Source organism: Haplochromis burtoni, unplaced genomic scaffold (genome assembly GCF_018398535.1).
Source record: "Haplochromis burtoni strain Fernald_Lab_line unplaced genomic scaffold, NCSU_Asbu1 Contig_351, whole genome shotgun sequence".
Classification (NCBI taxonomy): Eukaryota; Metazoa; Chordata; class Actinopteri; order Cichliformes; family Cichlidae; genus Haplochromis; species Haplochromis burtoni.
This window is the reverse complement of record NW_024582712.1, coordinates 323,839-348,021: the sequence shown is the minus strand read 5'-3', so window position 1 is coordinate 348,021 and position 24,183 is coordinate 323,839. Positions and strand designations below refer to the sequence as shown.

General features: G+C 38.7%; 1 protein-coding gene across 3 annotated transcripts in view; it reads right to left on the bottom strand.

Moving 5' to 3' along the window:
* LOC102307381 (thrombospondin type-1 domain-containing protein 7A) overlaps positions 1–24,183 on the bottom strand; it is a 205,616-nt gene that overhangs the window by 63,650 nt on the left and 117,783 nt on the right. For all 3 annotated transcript variants that reach the window (XM_005942851.2, XM_005942853.2, XM_005942850.2), the window contains 4 exons: positions 12,176–12,291; positions 10,361–10,496; positions 4,963–5,066; positions 1,108–1,302 (listed from right to left, as the gene is read on the bottom strand). In XM_005942851.2, the coding sequence (XP_005942913.1) occupies positions 1,108–1,302; positions 4,963–5,066; positions 10,361–10,496; positions 12,176–12,291 (551 nt within the window). The remainder of the gene's footprint in view (positions 1–1,107; positions 1,303–4,962; positions 5,067–10,360; positions 10,497–12,175; positions 12,292–24,183) is intronic.

Genomic DNA, 24,183 nt, shown 5'->3' with positions numbered 1-24,183 from the left:
TGTTTACCCGCTAAAAAAAAAGACTAGACAACACAGGAGCTGCTGTGCCCCTATGCATGTGGGATACATGATGATAGATTAGGCTTGCCAAATAGTTTCCAGCAGAGTGGGCTCTTACTGAAACAGCTTGATATTTTTTATCCTCACACATGCCAAGCATCGTTAATCACAGATCACTGTGCAAAGAAATACTCTTTTCCTTACAGCAGCTCTCATTAGTAGCTGTTTCCAATGTAAATAAGGAGATGATGTGTGGATGACTGTCCCTCTGATGATCCGAGGCTTTACCTGCAGTTTTTTGCCATCAAATTTTCGAACTGTGGATTCTCAAATTTATCTTGTGACAGGCGCACAGCTTTGTGTTGTTGATACTGTCCACAAACATCACAGTGACCAACAGGCAGAAGAAATGAATGCTTCTTCCACCCTGGGATCCAAATGTTACACCAACCACAATTATTTTAGATTTGGTAAAAAGAAAAACTTACTAAGGCTAAAAAGAAATGAACTAGGAGGTAGTGGGCAGTCATGGTATTAATAAAAATGCTTTTGAACCACAGGATAGTGGCTAAACCACAAAATCCACACTTTCCCCTTCCTAAAAAACTAAAAACAATGAAAGCATGTCTCTAAAAGAGTAATTACCTGACTTATGACTTACTAATGATCCGTCTGCTCTCTTACACATAGGTGGTTGGGTCAAAAGGTACTTAAAATTCACATCACTGGATAACAAAAGCTTCTCAAATCCACTTTCTCACAGTTTCGGGTTGACTTTGTAACCTCTGTGCACAGTTGTGGAGGTACCTTAATTCTTTACACTATTACACATGACTGCAATGCACGACGTACCCCCTGGTGACACTGACACTGATCACAAAGGCAGACGTCTTCTCCTAGACTTGTTGCTTTAATTCCACCAGAACATTTAGCTGTCAAAAACTAAATGCAGAGATTTTTTACCTTGTGTTTCATTTTAAAACTCCTCTGTTGGAGCGCTGCTCAAATCTTCTTGCACTCCTCAAATGTTAAACTCCAATGCAAATAAGTCTGCCTGAAAACGGTTCACAGCAGTGCATTGTTTGTGCTATGCCGCTCTGTCCTCACCTATCAATGACCTCTTTCTGGTGCGGACCCCCACACAGTCAGCTGTGCAAGACGAGAACTTGGACCAGTTGGTCAGCTGGCAGTCATCCTGGCAGGGGAGCTGACAGCGCTGAGTGATGGCAGGCATGGCCTTGGCAAATTTCAGACACTCACTGATATCGGCCTGCGTCCCGTCCAGCTGGCGGCAGGACACGGCTGGAAGAATGAGAGGAAGTCAGGTCAGAAGACCCCATTAGAACTTTAAACATTGTGATTTAATGACTGATTGTTTCAACAGATTGATTGGAAGTCGTAACATGAATGGAAAGTTAAAGACATTGTTGAAAGGTAATCAAAAGTTGAATGTTTATAGGAACACTAGTGTCAACAAAAAACAAAAACATTCAAGTTGAGATGACCATTTTTCACGACTGTTACTGTCACAGTTTACTTTACTTTTTTGATACATTTTCCATTTGCAGGACTTCCTCTGAATCTTACTTCATCACAGCATATTTTGATTTTGTAGACAAAACAAAATGTCCTAAAAAGTAGTAAAATATAAAGTATTTAGCTCTACATTCAGCAATTCCAAAATGAGAAACACACTTATATGTTGTATTTGTGCACAATAAAAATATAAACGCAAGGGTCATTCATATTTCATATAGGGTGGTTGCTTCCAGTTCAACCACAGTAGATTTCCCCGCAATGAAGCACGGAAATCTCACTTACGTTAAATGTCTAAATTTTACAGGAAGGAAAAGTTCAGCAAGGTACTCTCAGCTAATCCCTTATTTCCCAAGAGCCTACCACGGCACACGGATCTGCATCTTTGATTTGGTACAGATTTTACGCCTTTCCTGACACATTCCTCCCATTTATTAAGGCTTGGGACCAACACTCGGAGTACACTAGCTTGTGACTTCCTGAGGCTGGGTTTGTATCTCCTCCCAGTCTCAGACCTGTTCAGTATTTAGGTCAGAAAGCTTGACTCTAATAGTTCAATAATTTAACAACCAGTGTTCCAGTTATTTGTGCATTATGCACACAATATATAAAGTTAAGGTGAGTTGAGTTGCAGACGGGCTTATAAGCACATTTGGTTTCCTATGGCAAGAAATATCTGCTGACTGTAGTTTGATGTTATATTTTTACTGCACAGATAAAAACTAGACAGCAAAAGTGATATTTTTGCCTCATGATATTGCTGTGTTTTAAAAAGGCAATATAGTATATTATACATTTAGCACTTGCAGAAGTCATTTAATAGAGGTAAAGCTTGACTAATAAAAGATTTTTGTCGGCCAAGAAAAATTTAAGGGAGTGAAAACTTCAGATATCACTAACTATGCTAATAGGATTTATATAGATTTATAAATACATATCTTTATATGTATTTATAAACTCTCTCTATATATGTAAACACTATTGGGTTCATTAAATCACCTGAATAACCTTTCAGTTATGTAAGTCACAAGAGCATGTTAGTAACACTGGCACTGCTTGGTTTCTATTTATGGCCACAACCAGAAAACAAAATGAAACTTAACATTACTCTAAGCTTACAATTCATAAAGAGGATGCCACATTGAAGATTCGCTTAACCAACAAATGATGTTACTTATAAACAAAGATAAATAAACCATTTGGGTCTTGGCCCGGTACACAATAGACTATAGGAGCCAGGACTTTCCCCTCTAAACTAATTTAATAGTAAATGAAATAAGCTAAATACCCCCCCCACCCCCACCCCCCCCCACACACACACAAACACACAAAGAAGAAAGGAACTGAGGGGACTGGAGAGCTGTTCACTCCTCAGTCCTAATCCTTTGCTCAATAAGGGCCAGGAAGACCAATAATTAACTTCTGTTCAGCTATGATGCTACTCTGCTACATGTGCTGTCAGAGTCAGAGCTACTATAGAGCTATACCCAATTTATTTTTTCTGCATTATAAATTTTTTTTCATCATGTCAATATAAAATCTGTAAAAATTATCACCTAATTAAATCAGATATTATTGCTAGTGCACTAACATTGTCAATTGGCTAGATAGATAGATAGATAGATCGATTGATAGATCTTTATTAATCCCACGGGTAGGTTCCTCCGGAAAATTTAGTGTCCAGCAGCAGAACACAGACAAAATTTTTCTTAGTAAGAAAAAATAAAGGGGAAAAAAAGAATATGAATACAAGTATAAAAATAACATATAGAAGCCAAAATGTCTATTGCTATAGATAAAGCTCTTTCAGAACTACACAACACATCCTACAACCTCTGACAGGCCAAGTAGTTCTTGTGACAAGTGAAATGACTTTGATATGTGAAATCACTGAAGGGCCCCTTTAATTAGGAGTTCTTAACCCACTCGTGAGCACGATGACTTGAAATATAGATTTAAAGGGAGCGGATGAAAAATAGATCAGAACTTTACGATTCAGATTAGCTCTCAGGGGGGTTTAATAACAATTAAGAAAAGAGCAGACACAAAAGCATCTCTCCCTCAATTGGTTTAAAGCCCAGAAGTCAATTTGTCTTTGACTGCATCATCCTTTCCTTTGTTCTTTCAATAAAGGGTAGTACTTGTGTTGCTGCAATATTTCATTTTCTTGTGATGCAGACATTCTGCAGGGCTGTACCTTCATAGAGAAATCAATCTCTAAGCACATTTTGCTGAACCCCCGTGGGCACCGCTATTGGTTTGGAAAGCCTCCGTCGGCTGGTGTGTTAGGTCAGGTCTTATATTGTTGTGTGTGTGTATGTGTGTGACAGAGTGGCTGTGTTCAAGAAAGAGAAAGAGAACAGCACAAGCCCTCTGTTCTGTGTGTTTAATGCCACTATAGGGTTTTTCCACCCTCTAAGGAAAGCCTCTTTCCAGGTAAACAACACAATACGCTGTCAGGAAACACGGACCAGAAAGGACAGCGTGTCTCATTTGGTCTGAGTCGATGACAAAATGATTTCTGCCATTTGGAAGTGACAGAAGTGTGAAAACCAGTGCAGGAGAGTCTGAACTTCAAGTGTCACATGGCATCAAGTCACAGAGAAGCTGCACAGAATCTGGAAAAATAAGGTCTATAATGGACCTTAAAGCATTTTCATAAACCGATTCTTCTGTCCATTAATGCAAGCTAGCAAAGGCGAGACAGAAAAATAAGCACTAATAATGGCTTTCCATAGGAGCTGGAAATGAAATTGATCATTCTGCGTGACCCCCCTGAAATTGGATTTTTATGAAAGCCTCCTAGGACTCTATAGTGTACCCATTCTCTATAAAATGGCGAGAGGAAATATGCTTTTAAAGAGAGAGAGCCACAACTCTTTTAAAGTACTTGTCACTTGTGCGTGAAGTCGATATGAACAGGGGTCTGGGCTGTTGTGTGCTATAGGCACGGTGCAGCATCTTCTTCTAAATTTGAGCAAGAGATATTCGATTAAAATTGCATGACAAGAGCCCGAGGTGGGAAAAAAAAGCCAGCAGTGAAACAAGCCAAGCTGTCAAACAAGTCTCAAGAGGAGGATGATAAGGTGTGAGCACATTTCCTTCCCAAACTCTAGAGGATTACAAATAAATAAAAAAATAAAATAAAAACAACTGGAGGAAAAAAGTAAAAAGAAGAAAAATATCTTTTACTGCTGATGTTTATAGGAGTGTCATCTTCAGTTTGGGCCATGTTGTGTGAGTGGGAGGATTTGATGTGTACTCTAACTAAATTGGCCTATTCTCCAAACCTTGGCACATCCATCTGCTGCTTCATGGCTGGGCTCCAGATGCTCCGCAATGAGCAAAAATTAAATTCAGGGTGATTAGGAATGGCTCAGGGACGATGCAGGGGGAAACAGGGGACGGAGAAATTTGTTTCTATACCTCGTGTTTGAAGCCCTGGTCCACAGGTCTCTTGTGCACCCGGAGTGTCCTGTCTGAGAAACCAGGTGACCAGCTGGCACTTCCTCCATTTGTGGGTTTTCCACCTAGAATAAATAAAACAAGTACATACATATAATTGCTACAATAATATTCATTAACACAGCAACATCTTGCAAAGCACCAGGTCAGAGTCTGAATAGAATAAACTCATTTACAGCACAGTAATGCTGTGTTCTGCCCACAGAGTATCAGCCCAGTTAAGGCCACATCTGGATGAGGTATTACATTGGAAATAGTCCTGCATGACATGTCATCATGAATGAAAACCAACTCTGCATCTGGAAAACCTCATGACTTTCCAACAGAAAGACAAGCATGCTAGATGATTTTTAAGTCTTCCACGGATGTTCTATCGTTTCTCTGAGGTTGACCAAAAGGAGCAATAAGTGCTGCACCAGCTGTCTCGTTGTACAGGCGTAAACATGATAAAATACAACTGAAGCGATGCAGTGTAGCTAGGCAGAACTGTGAAAAGCAAAACAGCCTTTATGATACGCACTGCTTTGGTTGGTTTACATAATTTTCCTGGATTATAACCTACTTCTTAATGATTAGCACACTGTGAAAGCACACAGGACTGAACTGGAAACATCACTTGTCGTGTCTCTAAGCACTGAAAAGAAAAATTTGCACATCTAGGAAATTTAGGAAAAATGCACTGTGTTGCGAAAATAAGAGAAAAGGTCTGCCTGACCAGACAGGTAACAGTGATTTGTGCTGAAAAAACAATTACACTAATGAAAAGGCACGATTATGACTCACACAGCCACAGCAGCTGTTTTACAGGTACAAATCTAATCAAGTCTGAGCACAATGAGGCTGAGTGATTTGAGAAAAATATGCCATTTCCAACTTTTCAGATATAGTGCACACATCATTAAATGTTATCTGGTCACTATTTCAAACAAGGAAAATGTACATAACCGATTTTTATTTATTTACTTTTTAAATCTGAACATTTAAATGTATTGAAAATAATCCGTTTTGGTCGAAAATAACCATTACATCCGAATGTGGGCCTTGAGGCAACATTTTGGCACTTATATTGGCACCATATAAATGAATCTGAACTGAAAGCCTTACACACAGTGTGCCTGCACAAATAAAAGTGAAATTCATAGACGGATGCAGAGTGGCTGCAGAATAACCAACTTAGAATAACATAGGATTGCTGGATAGCAATTGGCAGTAAAATAAACACTGGTGTTGCTGACTGTGCCGTATCTAAAGAGAAAGTCTAAATAAAGAGTAAAGTATAAAGGGGTCTGTGCTGTTGTTTGAATTTGTATTCTTCACACAGTATCAGGGAAGGGTCTCATTAAACAACCATGCACATACATCCAGAGTCTTGCAACAGGTATGTCTGCTGCCACCACCTAACCATGATGTCACCATCAGAGAGTTAATCTGGAATTAGAAAGAAGACAAAGACAGTCTAAACCCACAGAAGACCTGCGGTGCTGCTTCAAAGGAAAAAGGATAGATGCTGATCTTTTGGGGTCTTTTTTGTCTTTATATGATGTTTATTCATCAATAACAGCTACTTGCAGCAGCACTTTTGAACTACTTTTAATCCTGCCTTTGTTTTTTGTCTTTTTTGTGTAATACATTCTTGTATTGACCATGAAATCATGCTTCATCATCACTGTAATATGAACATGCAAAACAAAAAGCACATTGCTATTAAATATGAACAAGCTTAAAATATGTTATTGTATTTTGCATTTTTCAGTGTTTGGGCTCTGTATAGGTCCTGTTATACTCGACTATGTTATCACAAGTGTCAGCTTTTCCGCATATTGTGCAGGCCAATACACAGGAGTGCCCAAACCTACTTTCTTTGTAAGACTTTAAAAGTTTGGCAGTGATCAAATATTTATTTTGCAAAATTAGAAATTTTTGGGCAGCACAGATGGAGGACATTTTTCTAAAAAGTCCACCCCTTTTGTCCTCAGACACAGCAATCCAAAAATGACTGTCCGTTTCAATTTTACTTAGTACACGCAACAAATAAAAAATGCCTCTCCTCCTCTGATATTGTGTGTCTTTTGGGCTAATGGTTCCTGAACATACGTTTGCACACAGGGATCTTTGTGTTTTGTTAAAATTGCACTTGACATGACATTTTCAATCTGTGACAGCTGAGATAGGCTCCCCCTCGTGACCTTGATGTGGATAACCAGAAGAATTCAAATGGATGAGGTTCTATAATGAAAGTCTTCTTTTTGCTTCACGATTTTTCTTTATATCTATATGCAGGTGATAAATTGCTTCTAATCTCCTCAGTATCACAAAGTAATCTGTTCTGAAGAATGAATGACAAGCTGCTTGAATAAAATAACAATTTTAACTCATGACCCCAGAGATGTCAATGTGCAATGTCCCGGTATCTTTTAAGTAAGTCTCTGATCTGGATAATTCTGCTCTGAAGCATTCGACGCTTCCCTTTGCACACACTTGCCTTTATTCACTGCAGAGCCCAATGCTCTAACCAGTGATTGGACTAGAAAACTGACACTTTCTTTAAATGTCATGTGCTCATCCAGCCTTAAGACAACATATTTTTACTTCTAATCAGTATATGACAGCTCCATTGATCCAAGATTACAATGTACTCACTTCTCTCCAACTATTTATTTTTTAGAATCTAAAACATACTATTTGTTTTTTTAACTTCTATTTCCAGCACATTCCACAAAAATGTTCAGCATGAGCTGTCAAGTGCATCTAAGCCATTTGTTATGTCACACTCACATCCTGAGTAAGCACAATGTTGCTCATGTCAGCCCATGTTTTTTATAGATATGCCCATAAAAGTCTTTATAACAATATATCTTTTACAAAGAAACACCTTAAAGTCAGATATGATAATAAAAACTATGTTAATGATGTTGGCTAATAGTGCTAACATTAGCTTTACAAGCTAAAAAGATGAACAACTTAAAAGCCATAAAAATCTGAAGGTTTGTTTGTTTTTAGGGCTTAAAACATTAAAATGAAGTGGGAATGAAGTCTAATCAACGACTTTACCAACCCCTTTCTAACTAGATCTGATCCAAACACCTTGATACAGTCGATGTATATTCATTGACTGTACTCAAGCCAGTAAAAATCAATTATGGGTTAAATAAATCAATAAAGGATAAAAAAAAAAAGTAAATAAAATAATTTATGTTCCAGATATGGGGGTATAATGAGAAACAAACAAAATAAAAATAAAAATGCAAAAATCAAGTAAAAAAAAAAAAAGAAAGTTCACAAACTGTCCTTTGATTACAGTAAAAACATGAAAAACTAACATTTGTGGATAAACAAACATTTGTGGTTGCACAACAGCTGACAAGAAGAGACTACAGAGGGTCATCAGAACTGCAGAGAAGGTGGTCGGCTGTCCACTCCCCTACCTGGACTTAATTGCCAGCTCAAGATGTCTCTCCAGAGCCAGGGCAATTATAAAGGACCACCTCCATCCTAACCACCACCTCTTCAACATCCTGCCCTCTGGAAAAAGGCTCAGATCCATCAGGTGCAAAACCAACAGACTAAAGAACAGCTTCTTCCCGTGGGCTGGCAGAACTCTTAATGCAAACTAAGAGTGTGTAAAGACTTCCCCAACACATCCACCCTGACACTGCTGTTGATCATCTATGTGCAATATCTCAGTCTTTCCATGTTCTGTGCAATATTTTTGGCTCATGTGCAATTATTTTGGTCCCAGTCTGTTTCAATGTTTCCTACACATACACCATGTATATAGTTCCACTCACATATATGTATACATATACACTGTTTTTTATTTTATTCCGCCTTCGTTGTATATTGGTTTCTCTTCTTCTTACTTTAGCACCTTTGTGGTTCAGCTACCCAATTTCGCTGTGCAAGAAACTGCACAATGACAATAAAAAGCTCTCTCTAAGTCTCTAAACAGGTGAAGTTCAGGTTGGACCTGTAAGCAAACTAACACTTGGGAGTTTTCAAGAGCTGCATATTAAATCATATAAAAGTTACATCATTGTGAAATAAAACATCAGGTTGTCATAGCTAGAGCAGTTACATGTCTAGTCAAGCATCATAGTCCCTCTTCAGTTAAATGAATTATTCTCATTTTAACATTTATGTTATACATGATGCAAAGTGCTGCATATTTCAATGGCATTTAAACATGATTTGACTGATGACTTATTAAACACAGAACATGTGTTATAGTTTGGGGTTTTTTTTGGATTTTTTAGCTTTTTAAAAGCTCTTAAACTACACACAAACTATTTGTTTGGCCAGTATTTACAGTCATCCATTACAGTGTGCTCAGTTTAGAAACGTTTTTTTCTGTGGTTTAATCAACGAGTCACCAGGAAGATACCTGCTCACCACAAAGATAGAATCAAGTTGGTTGCAGCACCTTGTCACCATAAGAAAGGATAGCACAGCTACATGGCACAGCTTGGTTTATATAACCAGAATATCCAGGTTTCTTTATCACAGAGTAAAACCCCGCTACCACTTATTGCTTTTTTGTCATATTTAATCAAACTGTGTAGACTTTCACCTTTATTTTCACACTTTTTTGAATAACATTTATTAGAAAAAAGTAAAGGAAAAAAGTTAAATTGCGGTGGAAAAAAGATTTCAATTTATATTCTAAGATAAACTCTCGACACCACGGAAATGTCACAGTCTGAAATTAATAAACTGGATTATTGGATTTCCCCCCCCTAATTTTTCCTGATAAAACAACCTCGTTTCCAGTTTTCATCACTAAACTATTCATTTCTGACCAAAGGCTTTGATTTGAACACAAATTAAAGCCAAAGAGACTGATGAGACTGGCATAGATATCCAATAAGACAAAACGCTGACATTATTTTTACTTTATCTCATTAGTTAGTCCATAACTTACATCTATTTTGTCTCTCATGGTGGCAAACAAGGAGTTAACAAGAAAGTGTGCACCTATAAATAAACACATGCAGCTGGTATTTTGAGAGGTGGGAGCAGAAAGTCAGACTGACAGAGTTTGCAGGTGTAGAGAAAATCTGTATCTTTATATCATAGTTGAATCTTTTGATGTTTGTTAAATATTCTAATAAATTATTAAATTAAAACTTGGCTGTTTGGGATATGCTGTTGGTTTGTATTTTGGCTTTTTAGGGCTGCAAGTGAAAACCATTTAAACACAAAAGTAGAGCATAGAACAAAAAACAACAACAACAAAAATCTGTGCAATGAGCCTCAAGGTTTAAACATTTTAAAACCCACGGGTACATTGTCCATGTGACAAAACATTCAAACAGCAACAACAGTGTTTGTCGACACCTGAAGGCGGCTGTCGTGCGCTTACCTGAAACCGGGACAGATTTTGGGGACCTCACAGTCCCTCTCTTCTTCGAGTACCTCTGGACATTCCTGCCCTCCGTTGGATGGCATCTGGATGATAAGACGTTTCCTTGATTGCTTTTTCTTCACAGCAATACCAGCTGAAGGGACGCAGACAATTAATGAATTAAATTAAGAAATATGATGGAAAAGTGATGAGAAAAATGTCAAAATGATAAGCTGACTACTCTGTTAATAATCCTTGAAGAATGGACTTGGAGACTGCAACTGCCAATTCTAATTGGACAGCCAGCGTCAAAAGCGCACACTTGTGATTACTGGGGATATCAAGCCAACAACGATGATGCGGAAAAATCCCATTAGACCTTGGAACTGACTCAGATTAAATTTATGGTATTTACATGTGTGGCGATGCCCTCGAGTAGTTCATTAAGTTGAAACAAGCCTCTGGATAGCCCTATACTCTGCTTCAAACCTTTCTACGTGGGTGGTGTGTAATTCTCTGCACAAGGTTAAGATATCAACAGCATCAAATTAAAATGCACTGCCACCAGTAAAGCATGCTTAGACCGAAGAGATTTATGCCACCGTGTCACAGGAGAAGGTCATCAAAATACGGATGATAATGATTTTCAGTCGTAAATCAACTTAATGTTTTTGCCACCACTCAACAGCTTGGGCAATGGCCGCCTGACGAAGGTGACCTCATCTGAAAACGTCTTCCTTTCACCGCTTGAAAACAACAACACCAACCACTTGCTGGCTGGAGCAAGCAGACTTGCCAGGCCCACTAACGGAGGTCAGCCCAAATGTTGTCCTACATGCCAGTCTATCAAATTAATGATCTGTAACGAGGCATGAGAGCATGTGTTTATGTGACAGTCATTGTCTTCAGCTCAGTGTAGGCCAACCCAACTCTAGAGTTGTTGCACTTAGTCAATTAAAATTAGCTTCTGTGTTTTCCATTTTGTTATCTTTTATTATTATGTTATTACCGGCATATTATTGTCACCTCTGTCAACTATGATTGGAAATATTGTGACTATCCTGAAACCACCAAGGCCTGACTGACTGAATAAAGTACTTTTTACAACGTAGAGGAGTTTGGCACAACTTCACCCAATTCCAAGAAAGTCTAAAGAGGCCCAGCAACATTTTCAGTATAAAGAACAATTTAATGATTTGACCAGTTTATTTCGGCTTGCAGCCTTTATAAGGGCAAAACATGTTACAGGCCACATTTTAAAAAGCAAAAAAATTAAACAACCAATCACATATGTTCAATGTGCTCATCCACCAACCAGACACCAGCAAGGAGGCTAGGCCATGTGGTCATGTGGTATAAAGCCAGTCTTGGAGAGTGTCCACTATAAAAAACAAAACCTGGTACACACCCTGTTTAGCATTTAAACAGGACAAATCTAAATGAAGGGCAGTGTTTTAAGTTTTCCCCATCAATGTCATATACAACCAGTACAAGTGACACAAAAACAAAAAATAGAATGAAGAAAAGTAACATGTATGTAGATGCTTATTATTTAAAAGTACAAGCTAAGAAAATGTAAAAATAAAAAATAAGAGATAAAAACATGAGAATGAAATTAAAGATGCATGATGAAAATACAATACCATGAATAAGCTGGTTTAATGGGAAAGTTGTCGGAGAGGACTTTACTTATTTAGACTTTATGTTCTTCTGTGTGTGCAAAGAAGCAGGGGAAGTTGTGCTGGAAACTTTGTTTCTTCAATACTCTTGAATTTTTTAACAGCAGCAACAACAGTTATCTATGAGCATGAATCGTTGTTTTTTCCTTCATACCTGCATCACATGTAATTGGACACGTTGCCCAGTCACTGAATGGGGTCATGATACAGTCCTTCTTGCAGGGCAGCTGGCATGGTCTCATTGTGCTTGGGCGAGGACCGTCTGGACACCTAAGCAAAAACAAAATCTCTTTATACATTCATCAAAACACAAGAGCATGAAGTCTAAACCTAAAAAGATTTACTCCTAAGAAAATAGTAATTTTGATAAAACCAATGTATCTGACTAAATCTTTAATCTGTGGGTGCTGAGCAAGAACACTTCTTATGGGCTCTTTCTCTGCACTGGTTGTGTTACGTTGCCACAGCTCTGTACCAAACGGGCAGAGAAGCAGATGTCCATGTGGACCCTCATGCTCACCATCCAATGAAATTTATATCACTCAAACCTAAGCACACTCACAGACACAAAGAGTATAATCAAGAGCAGAATTTTTTTTATCATTTTAAACCATTGTTTTTCATTATTATCAAAAATCACAACATTTTATAGCAGAGGAATCCTTTAAATTCACTTAATGTGAATCCCTGTGAATAAAAGGAAAGAATTCATTTGCAGTAAGCATAGCAGAGCAGTGGTTCTCAAAGAAGGGTCTGGAAGCTTCTGGGAGACAACAGCCAAAAGGTCCATAAAAATCATTTAGCTATAAATTATAAAATTGTACTCTATTATTTAAAAAGGGTCACAAAGAATAAAGGAAGCACTCTTCAGTGAGGCAAATTTTAGTGTTCAAAAAGCTAAATCCAGGAAATATTGCTAAATGTCTCGAGTGTCAGCATAACCCAAGACAAACAACTAAGGCACTCTGTCTTCAAGTGGAATTGTATTTTTAGTTTGCTCTTTGATCATAGTAGAGAAAAAACACAAGACAGATGACAGGTGCAAATCTACAGATGGGAGCAATTTATACCAAAACAAGCATACTGTGTCCTTTACTCCCACCCACGTTATCTTTGAGCCAACAGAAACTCTGCTTACACAAATCACATTAATGTGTCTCATTGTATTTAGAATGAAAAACTTCAGAATATCAATAGTTTCTGTGGTATCTTGCATTAAAAGTTGTATCAAAAATAATATTTATAATTTTGAGAGATCTCTGGAAAATTGAATCCCCTGCAAAAAGTCATTGGCTACAGATAATTGAGTATGCCTACTGTAGACATAAAGATAAAACAATATACGAATGTTGATGAAGTCATCACACGATGGTCCCATAAAAATATAAAAAGAATATTTCATTAGCACTGATATAAACATCATACTTTTGTCCAGTGTTTCATTTCACTTTCTAATAAGGTTTCTTTTCAAAATAAAAGATCTTTAAAATATATTTTTATTGACTGCGTGCGTGATCACTGCTGCAAAACATGATGGTTTATTTAAGATATCAGAACTTGTAATGAGGGAAAAATTGAACTGAGTAACATTTAGATCTTCATGGCTCTTTTAATCTTTTGGCGAAGCATTTTACAGATATCAAAGGAGTTGCCAAACATGTGTTTTTGTGATTTCTGGAATTGAATTTAACATATTTGCAGCCCTATAACCAAAAAAATATAGTGTGTAGATTTAGCTGTATTTTTCCCCCAACTTAAACCCACCCCCTATAGATTTTGGCATTTGTACCTAAAAAGACCAAGCTGACACTTAACCATGACAGTTAAAAATATAAACCATGCACTCACGCTTTAATAAATATCAACTGAGAGGCTTGATGCAGCAACCATCTGGGTAGTGCTTGAATACACAATGTAATTATTCTCGCCTCAATCTAGGGCAATAAAAACCTCTGTAATTACTTTCACTTTATGACTGATGTATGCCACATAGGATGACACATAGGAAAGGGATGGTTGTGTAACCCACCAGAGCATTGTTAGCATCACAGGAAATGTCTAAAAGCACTGTGTTTGTTTTACAGTAATATATCTCTGTGAGGAAACTTTAACTCACTGAGCTAAAGTCAGCCAACAGGCCTGAGGATAAAATTTCCAGTTTAAATGGATTCAGCTATCAGTGAGTAATAATCCTCGTGGTCAAGCCGAGGTTTTTCAAAACAGAGGTTATGTTTAATCTTCAGGTCCCCTGTGCATAAACGAGACAAAGATAAATAGGTCACGACAAACCTGCTGGAAGACATCTTATCTGATCCCTCGCTGCTCTTGCAGTTGGACGTTACGACTATGTTTCCTCATCCCACTGCTGACTTCTGATCATCTGGGTCAGGTTTAACGCTCTTTTGAATTAGTGTTCTCCACTGGGTGTTTCATACTCGTTAGCATGGTGTTATCAGAGAAATGATAGGGAGCCTCCCTGGCAAAATGTAATATTGCAACAGCAACACAAGGAGAGATTTATTTTTAATACCAATAGACAGAGCTAAATCCCTCTTGAGCGGAACAAATCCTCGGTTGTCTTCATAAAAGTGAATGGTCCCCAGGAAAAAAACAGCTGTGGGGAGGATACATTTATGTCTTCTGCTTTTAACTGATGGCTGGGTCCATAAAGAAGGGAATAAACAGGTGTCTCTCTCGAGAACACTTCAACACGATGGGAAGCTGTTAAGAACTAGTGAACCTGCTACCGCAAAACAATCTCCACACTCGACCCCAGCATGAACAAGGATTTTATCATTTTCTCAAGAGCCTGTAGGGATCAACACGTTCTCCATCAAGGGAGACCTGGCACAGAGAAGACAGACAGCATAAAGATATCTTCAGGATCTAAATAAAATCAAAGTGTATATAGAAACCAACACCAGCTTAATAACCAAGTACTAGATCTCAAACATGTACCAACCCAAATTAATCAATAAAATAAGTACTTCTTATTTGGTTAGGAGGAACTCACCAAAACAAAGTGCTGATTATGACACCATTAAACAAGTACTTAATGTGAAGGTGTGGAAACATTTCTCAAAAAGAAACAGGATGAAAAAGAGGAGCTGGGAAGGAAGAGGGCTGCATAGAGGTGCTATGGAAGTTGCACCAACATCCTCCTTGCAGTTGATTTGGCAGCTAGCACTTTGTTGTGGATGGTCATAGTTTGCATGAAAGATGCTGACTTGTCTGCAAACACTGTTCAAAAGGTGCAACTTTTACTCTAGAATTACTCTAGAAACAGTCCCCATTTCTGGTTTGTGTTGTACTTTTTACATTTTCTGTACTGCATGGTGAGTACAGACAGATAAGTGGATGTCTTCCATTCAAAGTGTGAGAAGCTGTGGCAAGTTTTGCTAATTACCAAAGCAATTTCAAGGAGGTTCCAGGGCAGCCCAAAAACTTCCTGCAACCATTTCCCAACTAACTGCTAGAGAAACATTATTCCTTACCAGAGGTAGAGGGTCGTTATTTGGGCTTGTGTGACTGCAGTCTTAAATAGCATTCCTCATTATGAAATTTGCCAATAGAAAGGTTATGGAACTGATCAGTTGATCAGCTACTGGTTAGCTTGACTTTTGTGGCCTTCCTGAATTCAAGCTATGTTCAAACTAGATGCAATTTGCAGAAACATAGTGACCAGAGACCATAGAACAGCAATGATATTTTATGACTTCAAGCGACTATGGGAAAAATAACCACTGGCAATGGGAAGGGGGCGGGGGGGGGAGCAAGAAAATATTTTTCTCAATTTCCAGGCGAGTGGCTAAAGTGATTACCAATTAGAGAGAAGAATACTGTTGATTGATATGTGACCTGGGAGTAACTACATTACAGGGTCACCTAGGCAACTGCGGCCAGGGATGTTTGCAAGCAACCACCCGTCTTTTTCTAAGCAATGGATGATAAGTGTACCACTTCCAGTGTGTATGCAGCTCAACAGTATGCATGAATTATTGGACTTCTTCTGTTTACTTATTGATTCCTTGAATATGTGTCAAAGACAACCCTTTCTCTTTCTCATTTGGGATTTCTTTAATACTGTGACACAAACGAGTCTTAAACAGACGAGATTAAACCTCTGACCTTGTTAAATTCTTCTCATACTCAAAAATGGTAAAAGTCAGAGCATGAATTATAGTTTAACCCTTTGGGATTGTGAAATCTGAAAAAGCCATGATAGTTCTGTTTAGGTTAAATACTACAACTTAAATACAACTTCAGTTTTGCCTTCGATCGAGGAGAAACACACTGTGAATACTAAGAGAGACCTTAGAGGACGAAACAACTCCTTTCTGAATTGCAGACTGCTTGCCTTTTCGATTTCACCTTTTCAGTGTTCCCTTTGGGTCTGAACACACAAACAAGCGAGCGTATGTTCTGGTGAAGGCGGCCTTTACCGGAACAACAATCTTGATTGGTGTTTCAAATGCCTCAAACAACTCGTGTTTACATTTTCCTGTAAGAATGAACTATGGCTGTTGTTTCTCAGAAGCAGGTGGAGTCTGTGATTAAAAAAACGTGCGTTCACATCACATTTTGAGTCAACACTGAAGGCTTTTTCCAACCAAAACTATGATCTTTTCTAAACTATAACAAAGATGCTCTGCTTCCCCCAGCAAACAAAACCTAAACAAGCAATCACTGCTTCTTGTCAAAACTTGGACAGCACTGCAAATACAACACTCGCATAGAGTACCAGCTCAATTTATAGGACAAATCAGTAAATGTTACTTTAATCGTGTAAAGGCGTATATATGAATATTGTGGGACACATTTTTAGACCATTAGGTGGTTACAAAAGGCACATTGGAACATATAGGACGGACTTTTATGCTGCAGTTACACTTAACCTTTACAATAGTACCCAACTCCAGGTTGAAGTTAGTTCAGGAGATTTAGGCTCTAACTGTAGTTACTTACAAGGTATTACACAATCTTGTCTTCTTAAGTCTTAATCTTAAGGTAAGGTAGGTCCACTCGGCATTGCATTTGCATAAATAAGGATTCATCCTTAAGATAGAGAGAGGATGTGTATATAAATGAATTCAGGGAATGGGATTTAAGTTTGAATTTGGTTCATCTGGTTCTGCCAGATGTTTCCTTTTATTGAAAGCAAGTTTTTTCACCTAACGCTTGCTCCTAGTGGACTGTGTGATTGTTGTGGTTTTCTCTCTAATATTGTGGATTCCTTGACTCTCTAGTTTACATTACATGCATTTTTGTGAGCTCTTGTCAGCAAACAGAACTGGTTTGCTTTCCATCTGTGAATGAAATGTTGAGCTCTATTATTTTTCAATTCAGTTTATCAATGTAGTAATCACAAGTGGCCTCACTGTGATGCAAGGTGAACTCCTAGACTGGTATAAAAGTGGGACTGTGTTTAGGTGTTTGGAGAATCTTAATAAGAATAGGTGGAAACAAATGTCAGTGAAAGGTCACTTCTGATAGCCTCCATGTTTGAGATTTCAATTTGTGAATTTAGAATGACTGGGAGAACACATTTATCTTTTACAGTAACATTTGCTCTACATATAGGGCAATGAGTGGACTCATAGCATGTCTCTGTCTGCAGAGAAAACAAACCTGTGTGCCACCCACTCCCAATCCCCTCACTTATGTCTAATTATATTGTAGCCTCGCTAATGGCGGATATTATCCAAATTTAGACAATTAAAATTCAATTAAAATCCAGTTTCCAGAAAGAAAGAACGGGCAATGTTTGTTGGCAAAGCGCAACACCAGCCAGAATACTTACAGCACTATGCCTGTCTGGGAGATTCACTCTGTGTGGGTGTGAAATCAAGCTATAATATTGTTATTTATGCATTTTTCTATCATGTATACATTTTATCATTCCAGTGTGTTTTCTTTCTTTTTTCTCCTGGTGTCATTGTTGTCTTTAATATTCAATTTATTTATCCTTGCTTGTCACGTTGATTTTATTGTTTGTTCGAGGAATAAAATTCTTATTTACTAGGTGCTTGGGGTATAATATCCCAGCCGCACAATTTCCTATTCTAGTCTTTCCTTTTTCTGTGTCTTCACTTGCGTATATCACTGGGGAAATGCTCTTCACTGAAATGAATCCAATAATAGCATCTGGTTTAAACTGACTTGCTGGTTCCAGTCAGTGTCACAAACTCATTATGATGTTTAAACGTAATGATTTGTAGTGAGCCGAAGACATGGCACTGGGAGCTTGTCCCAAAGCACGACATCAAGATGAGCAGCCAGGCTAATGCTCATGTTTTGCTTGCCGCTATTAACGCGATGAGTAATCTGTTCAGCGAGAGGCTGTTTTCAAAAAACGAGCAGATGGTTGAACAGGATGAAGATTCGAAGCAAAGAAATGTCAGTAGTTTTAAGTGTACGCACACAAAAACATGGTCTGGTGGGAAAAGATAAGGCCTAATTAATTTCATTATCAAAACGATGGACAACAAAACAAGAACATCATTAGTTTAATTTAGCATAAAAGTATTGCAGTTCTTCAAGGACCCTTTCACTAGCATCTTATGGCCCTCCGTCTCAAGGGCTTTTAGCTATCTATCATAGTCAAAACAAGAGTAAACACAACCTCCGTTAGAAAACATGGCAGGAAGATGATTGACTGGGCTTAATACAGCTACTGTCCAACATCATAATCATGAATCATTCATTTTCACAAATTCCACAGCATCAATGTGATTATACAAACGCACAGTCGGTGTGTGTCAGCACACACTGTCAGAATCAATAAGCAGACGTTATTGTTTTTTTCCCCCTCACACCACAACAGCTTTCTCAATAGGGATGATCGCAGCCCAAGCCCGAGGCACTGACATATTTGTCTCTGTTGTGTCTTTGGGCTTTGACAGTCAGTGTTTGTGTATGGGTTGCTTGCGCATGTGCGACTGTGTGTACGAGGGTGACATGCACTCTGTGAGGTTCACTGCCTGAGACTGTGGGAGGAAGACAGCACAGATCTATCTGTGAATGAGACGGGGCACATCTGCATATGGAGGGTTCGGGCGGCCATGTTTATTTGTTTTGCTGGGATCCCACGGGTGCACTGATCAAGAGTACCTGCCAGTTAGATTGTGCCAGATGAAGACATGTAGAGCAGGAAAAAACACAAACAACAACAAAAAAACAAATAAACATCTGTGTCTACTCACTCCTAGGAAAAAATGCCAGTGATGAAAACAAGGCCTGGAAACCAGAGCCGTCACAACATTCTGGACAAGGAAAAAAGTGGTGTAAAATAACGTGCTTTTATAAAACAGTAAATTTAATCTCGAGGGGTTATTATACAATAACCAGGGCAGACTACAACCACGTGACAAGTTAAGGGAAAAATTGGATAAATAATTGGAAAAAAAGGAATGCAAATGGCTAAAGGCATGAGGGATAAAAAAAATCTTATGATCTTTGAAATTTCATCACATCACAACTAGGGATGGGTACCGGTATCCGGTAGCCATTACTAACCAGACCGAAAAGCAGCGCACATTTCGGTGCTTTATTTCGGTGCTTTTTTTTCCTGAGATGTCATACACTTTGGATTCTAGCCAATCATTTTACCTTTCCGAGGATAGTAGGCGGGCCCAGGTACGTACGTTCTTTTAGAGCAGAGCTACAGATTAAAAATGCCCAAGGTGAAGCGGTCAAATTCTGGCTGTACTTCACAGCAAAAGATGCAAACTCAGCAGCCTGCAACAAGTGCTTTAAGGTGATACTGTGATACTGTGCAAAGGAGGTAACTCCTCGAATCTGATGAAACACCTGGCGACGTATAGCATTTTGTTAAAAGCCGAGAAATGCGCCGTATTTGATAGCTTGCTGCGAGACCTCACACCGAGCACATCTACTGCGGGTGGGTTGCCTGTTATCGGACCCAGAGTTGGCAACATCCCCCAAAAACCCGAAGCCTGCCAGTGTAGCAGATATGATGACGGATGATGATGCGCGGCGGGTAATTACCCTGATAGTGCCTGTGAGACTCACACCGGTACCGATAGCCCATCGCATTTCTTGATATTGTGATGGGAATTGTCGAATGTATCACCTAGATTTTTTTTTATCCTCGCCACTCTCTAAGGGCAAATTGCGTTGCAAATTCCTCTTATCCTCTCTATCCAACCTTCGAATGTCCAATATATAGTAGCCTACGAGTCCTGGCCCCTGCTTAACCTGCTAACGTTGTGGCGAGTTAAATGTAGTCTGCTCGTTGAGGTTAGTATTGTATATGAGACGAGCCCGCTGCCGAAGCATAATTTCCGTGTTTTTCATTCTCTAGACGCTAGTGTTTATCTGTCTTTAACACTCGACTTTTTTCGTTTGTCATCACGAGTTGGTGTGTAATTTGTTACAACGGGTACTGTGAGGTTTCCTCAGAGGCCCTCTAAACTCAGCTTTTTCTATTACTCTGCGTGATAGCTTATGTTTCATGTGTGTAATTTACGTTGAGTAGGCTAACCACGTTATTACATTAATGCAAGTAAGGTGAACTAGCAAACACCGTCGTAGTTACATGACGCTGTCTTCTTGTTTGATGGCAGATACTCGCTTCACCCTGGCCAAAAAGGTTAAAATGACCAAAGAAAAAGTGGAAAACAGTTAAACATGAGAGGTTTTTGGATAAAGTTTGTGTTTTTTCCATTGATTAAGCACTGCTTCCAGCCAAGAGTGATACCATAAATCCCCTATAGCTGCAGAAAAGGATAACATTGTTATCTTTTCACAAAAAAACAGCTGAACATGAGAGGTTTTTGGACCAATTTTGTGTTCTCCATTCTTTAAGCACCGGTTCGAGCACCGTTTAAGCACCGGCACCATTTCAAAAGTACCGGTTTGGTACTGGCATTGGATAAAACCTAAACGATACCCATCCCTAATCACAACATAAATGAACATATAAGGGAAAATGATGGAGCAATTATTTTTAATTATTAAACAGAGTTTCCACCATTGTAAATCAGGCATTCTCTCCAACTGTTTGACTGGCGTGTAGGCTCTATAAAGGGTCACCTTGTAGGCCTTGTAGTGAGTAAATTCTCACTGTACACACTGCTATTGCGCGTCTCATGATTCATCAGTTATTGCAGGACACACTATCACTTATATGTGAAGGGAAATAGAGTTGTGGCTTAGTTTGTATCTATGATTATATGGGAGAGAAAATGGTGTCACCTCCCTATCAGAGGGGATTAAATCAGATAAATTAATTATTTTCAAAGTCAAAAGAAGATTGTTATTTCCACCTGCAGTTACTTAAATTTGTAAGTACGGCTCTGGTATTGCCGTTATTTTGAGTTGTAGAATCTATAACAAGCGTCACTGAAGCTTTTTCTCAGTCCATGTGCTGGGTAAATCACACACTGCTACTAATATGTGTTTTACTAAAAGTAGACCTGATGAATCTTCTCTTGCTGAACTAATCACTTGATTTATAGAACAAAAAGGTCAGAATTCTTTAAGCAGTGAATGGGAGGCTGTAAGGTGCTTGTACAAGTCCAAGAAAGAATCAGCGTATTAGAAAACCATAATTTGAAACAACTGGCAACAAGAGAGAAGGAACTCGTGACAATAGATACTATACTGATAGAAAAAAGAACTGAGGTGGGTTGCGGGTTGCCAAGTGGCAGAAGCAAAGTAGCTGTGAGCAGGCTAAAGCAGCTTAAATAATGCATCCAGCAGTATATCAGCATTTGATATTCGGATGCACTAAAGTACTTTAGTCAGGATTGTAGCTGCGCTTGACTTTTTGGCCTGTCTGAACTGACACTAGGCTTATTTTCTGCGCCCCCCCAGTAATGGATTAAAGGATTGTCCGACTAACAGAACAGCAACTGCTCGATTTTCAGTCCACACACTAATGAATGAATCTAACTTTCTCAACTCTAGTAACAAGCTGTCTCACTTTAGTCTTTTCCTGTTGTTATCTCAGGGTGGTAAATATTACATAAAGTGTGGAACCATTATAAAAGATCAATTAAGTTATTTTATCTTTGTTTCATTTTTCATGTTTGTCGGAGCACATTTGATGTTTGGATTAGGAGCAGGGTCCTATAAGGTTTGACTGAGAAAAAACAGTCTCCAGAACATTAACAGAAAAAAAGGTGGTGGTGATGGTGGTGGAGGGTGGGGGCATTTCTCTGTGTGTACTGTAAGTCGTTTTCAGTAAAATACATTGCAAATAAATAAATGAAAACCAGTGAAACTTCATCTCTCATCATCTCTCTATGCTGTATGTGTCATATCCTTTTTGATTACTGCTGACGTCTGACTAGTGCTCGTTCCAGCTGACTCTGATTGTCTTTGTTAGGTACTTGTCACTCTTCATACAGTTTCTCTTCAAATCTGCAGTGTACAAGTCTGAGTGTAACACTTTTGGAGAAGCATTTGATTGTTTCTAAGTTTATACTGGATGATAACAACACCCCACATAAAGAGATAGTCTCTGAAAAACAATACAACAAGGAACCATGAAAGGCACGGAAGCTGATTACTAAACACATGATTTCTGATAAGATCTTAACGAACGTCTCCTGCCTAAATCTGTCCTTAGCAAAGCTAATTAGTGATGACCCAGAGAATAAGACAATCCATTACTGTATATCACATGTATGGGGTTGGAAGAAAGAAAGTCTAATGCATTACGTTAGCATTAAGCTGCTGCTCAACCTGGTTTAACCTGGATTCAGGCACTAATGTCACCAAATTTCTTAACTTCCTTATTTGTGCTACTGATCACCTTTGTGATTGTAACTGTGATATGTGATCAGTGGAAGTTCCTATTATATCTGTGCTCTTCCTGAAATATTGAAAAAGTTTCATATGCTTTGCCTCTTCTTTCTGTTTTGACCAAAAACTCCTGATGCCTTTCCACCCTGTTAATTTTCTTGTGTTTCTTTAGAAACTTGCTTCAGTTAAAGTGTTGATTGCCAGTCTTTATAGCAGAGAATGTGCTGGTTGGTATATGTTAATTGGCAATTGCATTAGAAGAAGCCATCTCGGTGGCAGTGTTTGCCGCAGTAAAGTGCAAAGTCAAAGTAATTTCCGAGTGAAGAGTGAAAGTTGAGGGCAGCATCCAAAACTTTTAAGTGTTCAAGGCTAAGAAAAAGGGCAAAGTTGTGCAGTCAGAGAGCCTTTTTCTGCAGTGCAATAAAGCTTGGACCCCTTCCAGTGACTGTGGCATGAGATAAATCAAACTCAAGACTTTGAACAAGATACCGGTTTAATTATTATAATGTAACAAAAAATGTACAATGAAATTACAGATGAAATCTCATCATGTTACTCACAAAAAAATTATAATTGAATGAATAAATAACCAAGTCGTAAAACTATTTTTGTGGGGGAGTGTGGAGGATGAATTTAATAATTTCATTGCCCAATAAAAGAAACTGCTCTGAAGTCTGGTGCTAGAGCACTGAACACATCTGCATTGCTTGCCAGATGGCAGCTGAGTGAACAGACTGCGCGGCTGTGGTGGGTATTGTCTTCTTGTATCCTTTGGGCTCTGCAGAGAAACCGCACCTCGCCGATATCACTGATGTGGCTGAATGATTTTAATCACCCGTTGCAAATCCTTCATATACTGGGCCATCCGTATCCCATTCTTTGTGTCTGTGATGGTTCCAGTTAGGATGCGTTCTACTGTTCCTCTGTAAAAGTTGACAAAAACTACTTCCTAAATTTCCTGGAGTAGTTCTCTTCCATTGAAGCTTTCTTCACCAGAGTGGAAATCTGTGAGGAGTATGGCTTTTTAGTTGTCTTTGCATCCTCTTTACTAAATGAAACAACTGTTGTTTTTTTTTTAACATGACTCTGCTCTGTTCATTACGGAGCCCCGCAGGGGACATGGGAGAAAAAAAAAAATGAAGACGGACTTTTGCGAGATCTCACAAAACAAACTCGGGATCTCGCAATACTTTTGCGAGATCTCGCAAAGGAAAGCGGTGTTCCTCCCGGCTGTAGTAGGTCTCGACCTCCCGTTAGCTTCGAGCTAGTGGGTGTCAGATCTCCAAAAACGTCGGAGCACTTTTGCAAATATGTGATGTCTTGTAAACCGAGCAGGTATCTGACGTTTACACAACTACATTCACGCCTCAAAATATCTTAAAAGTGTATTTT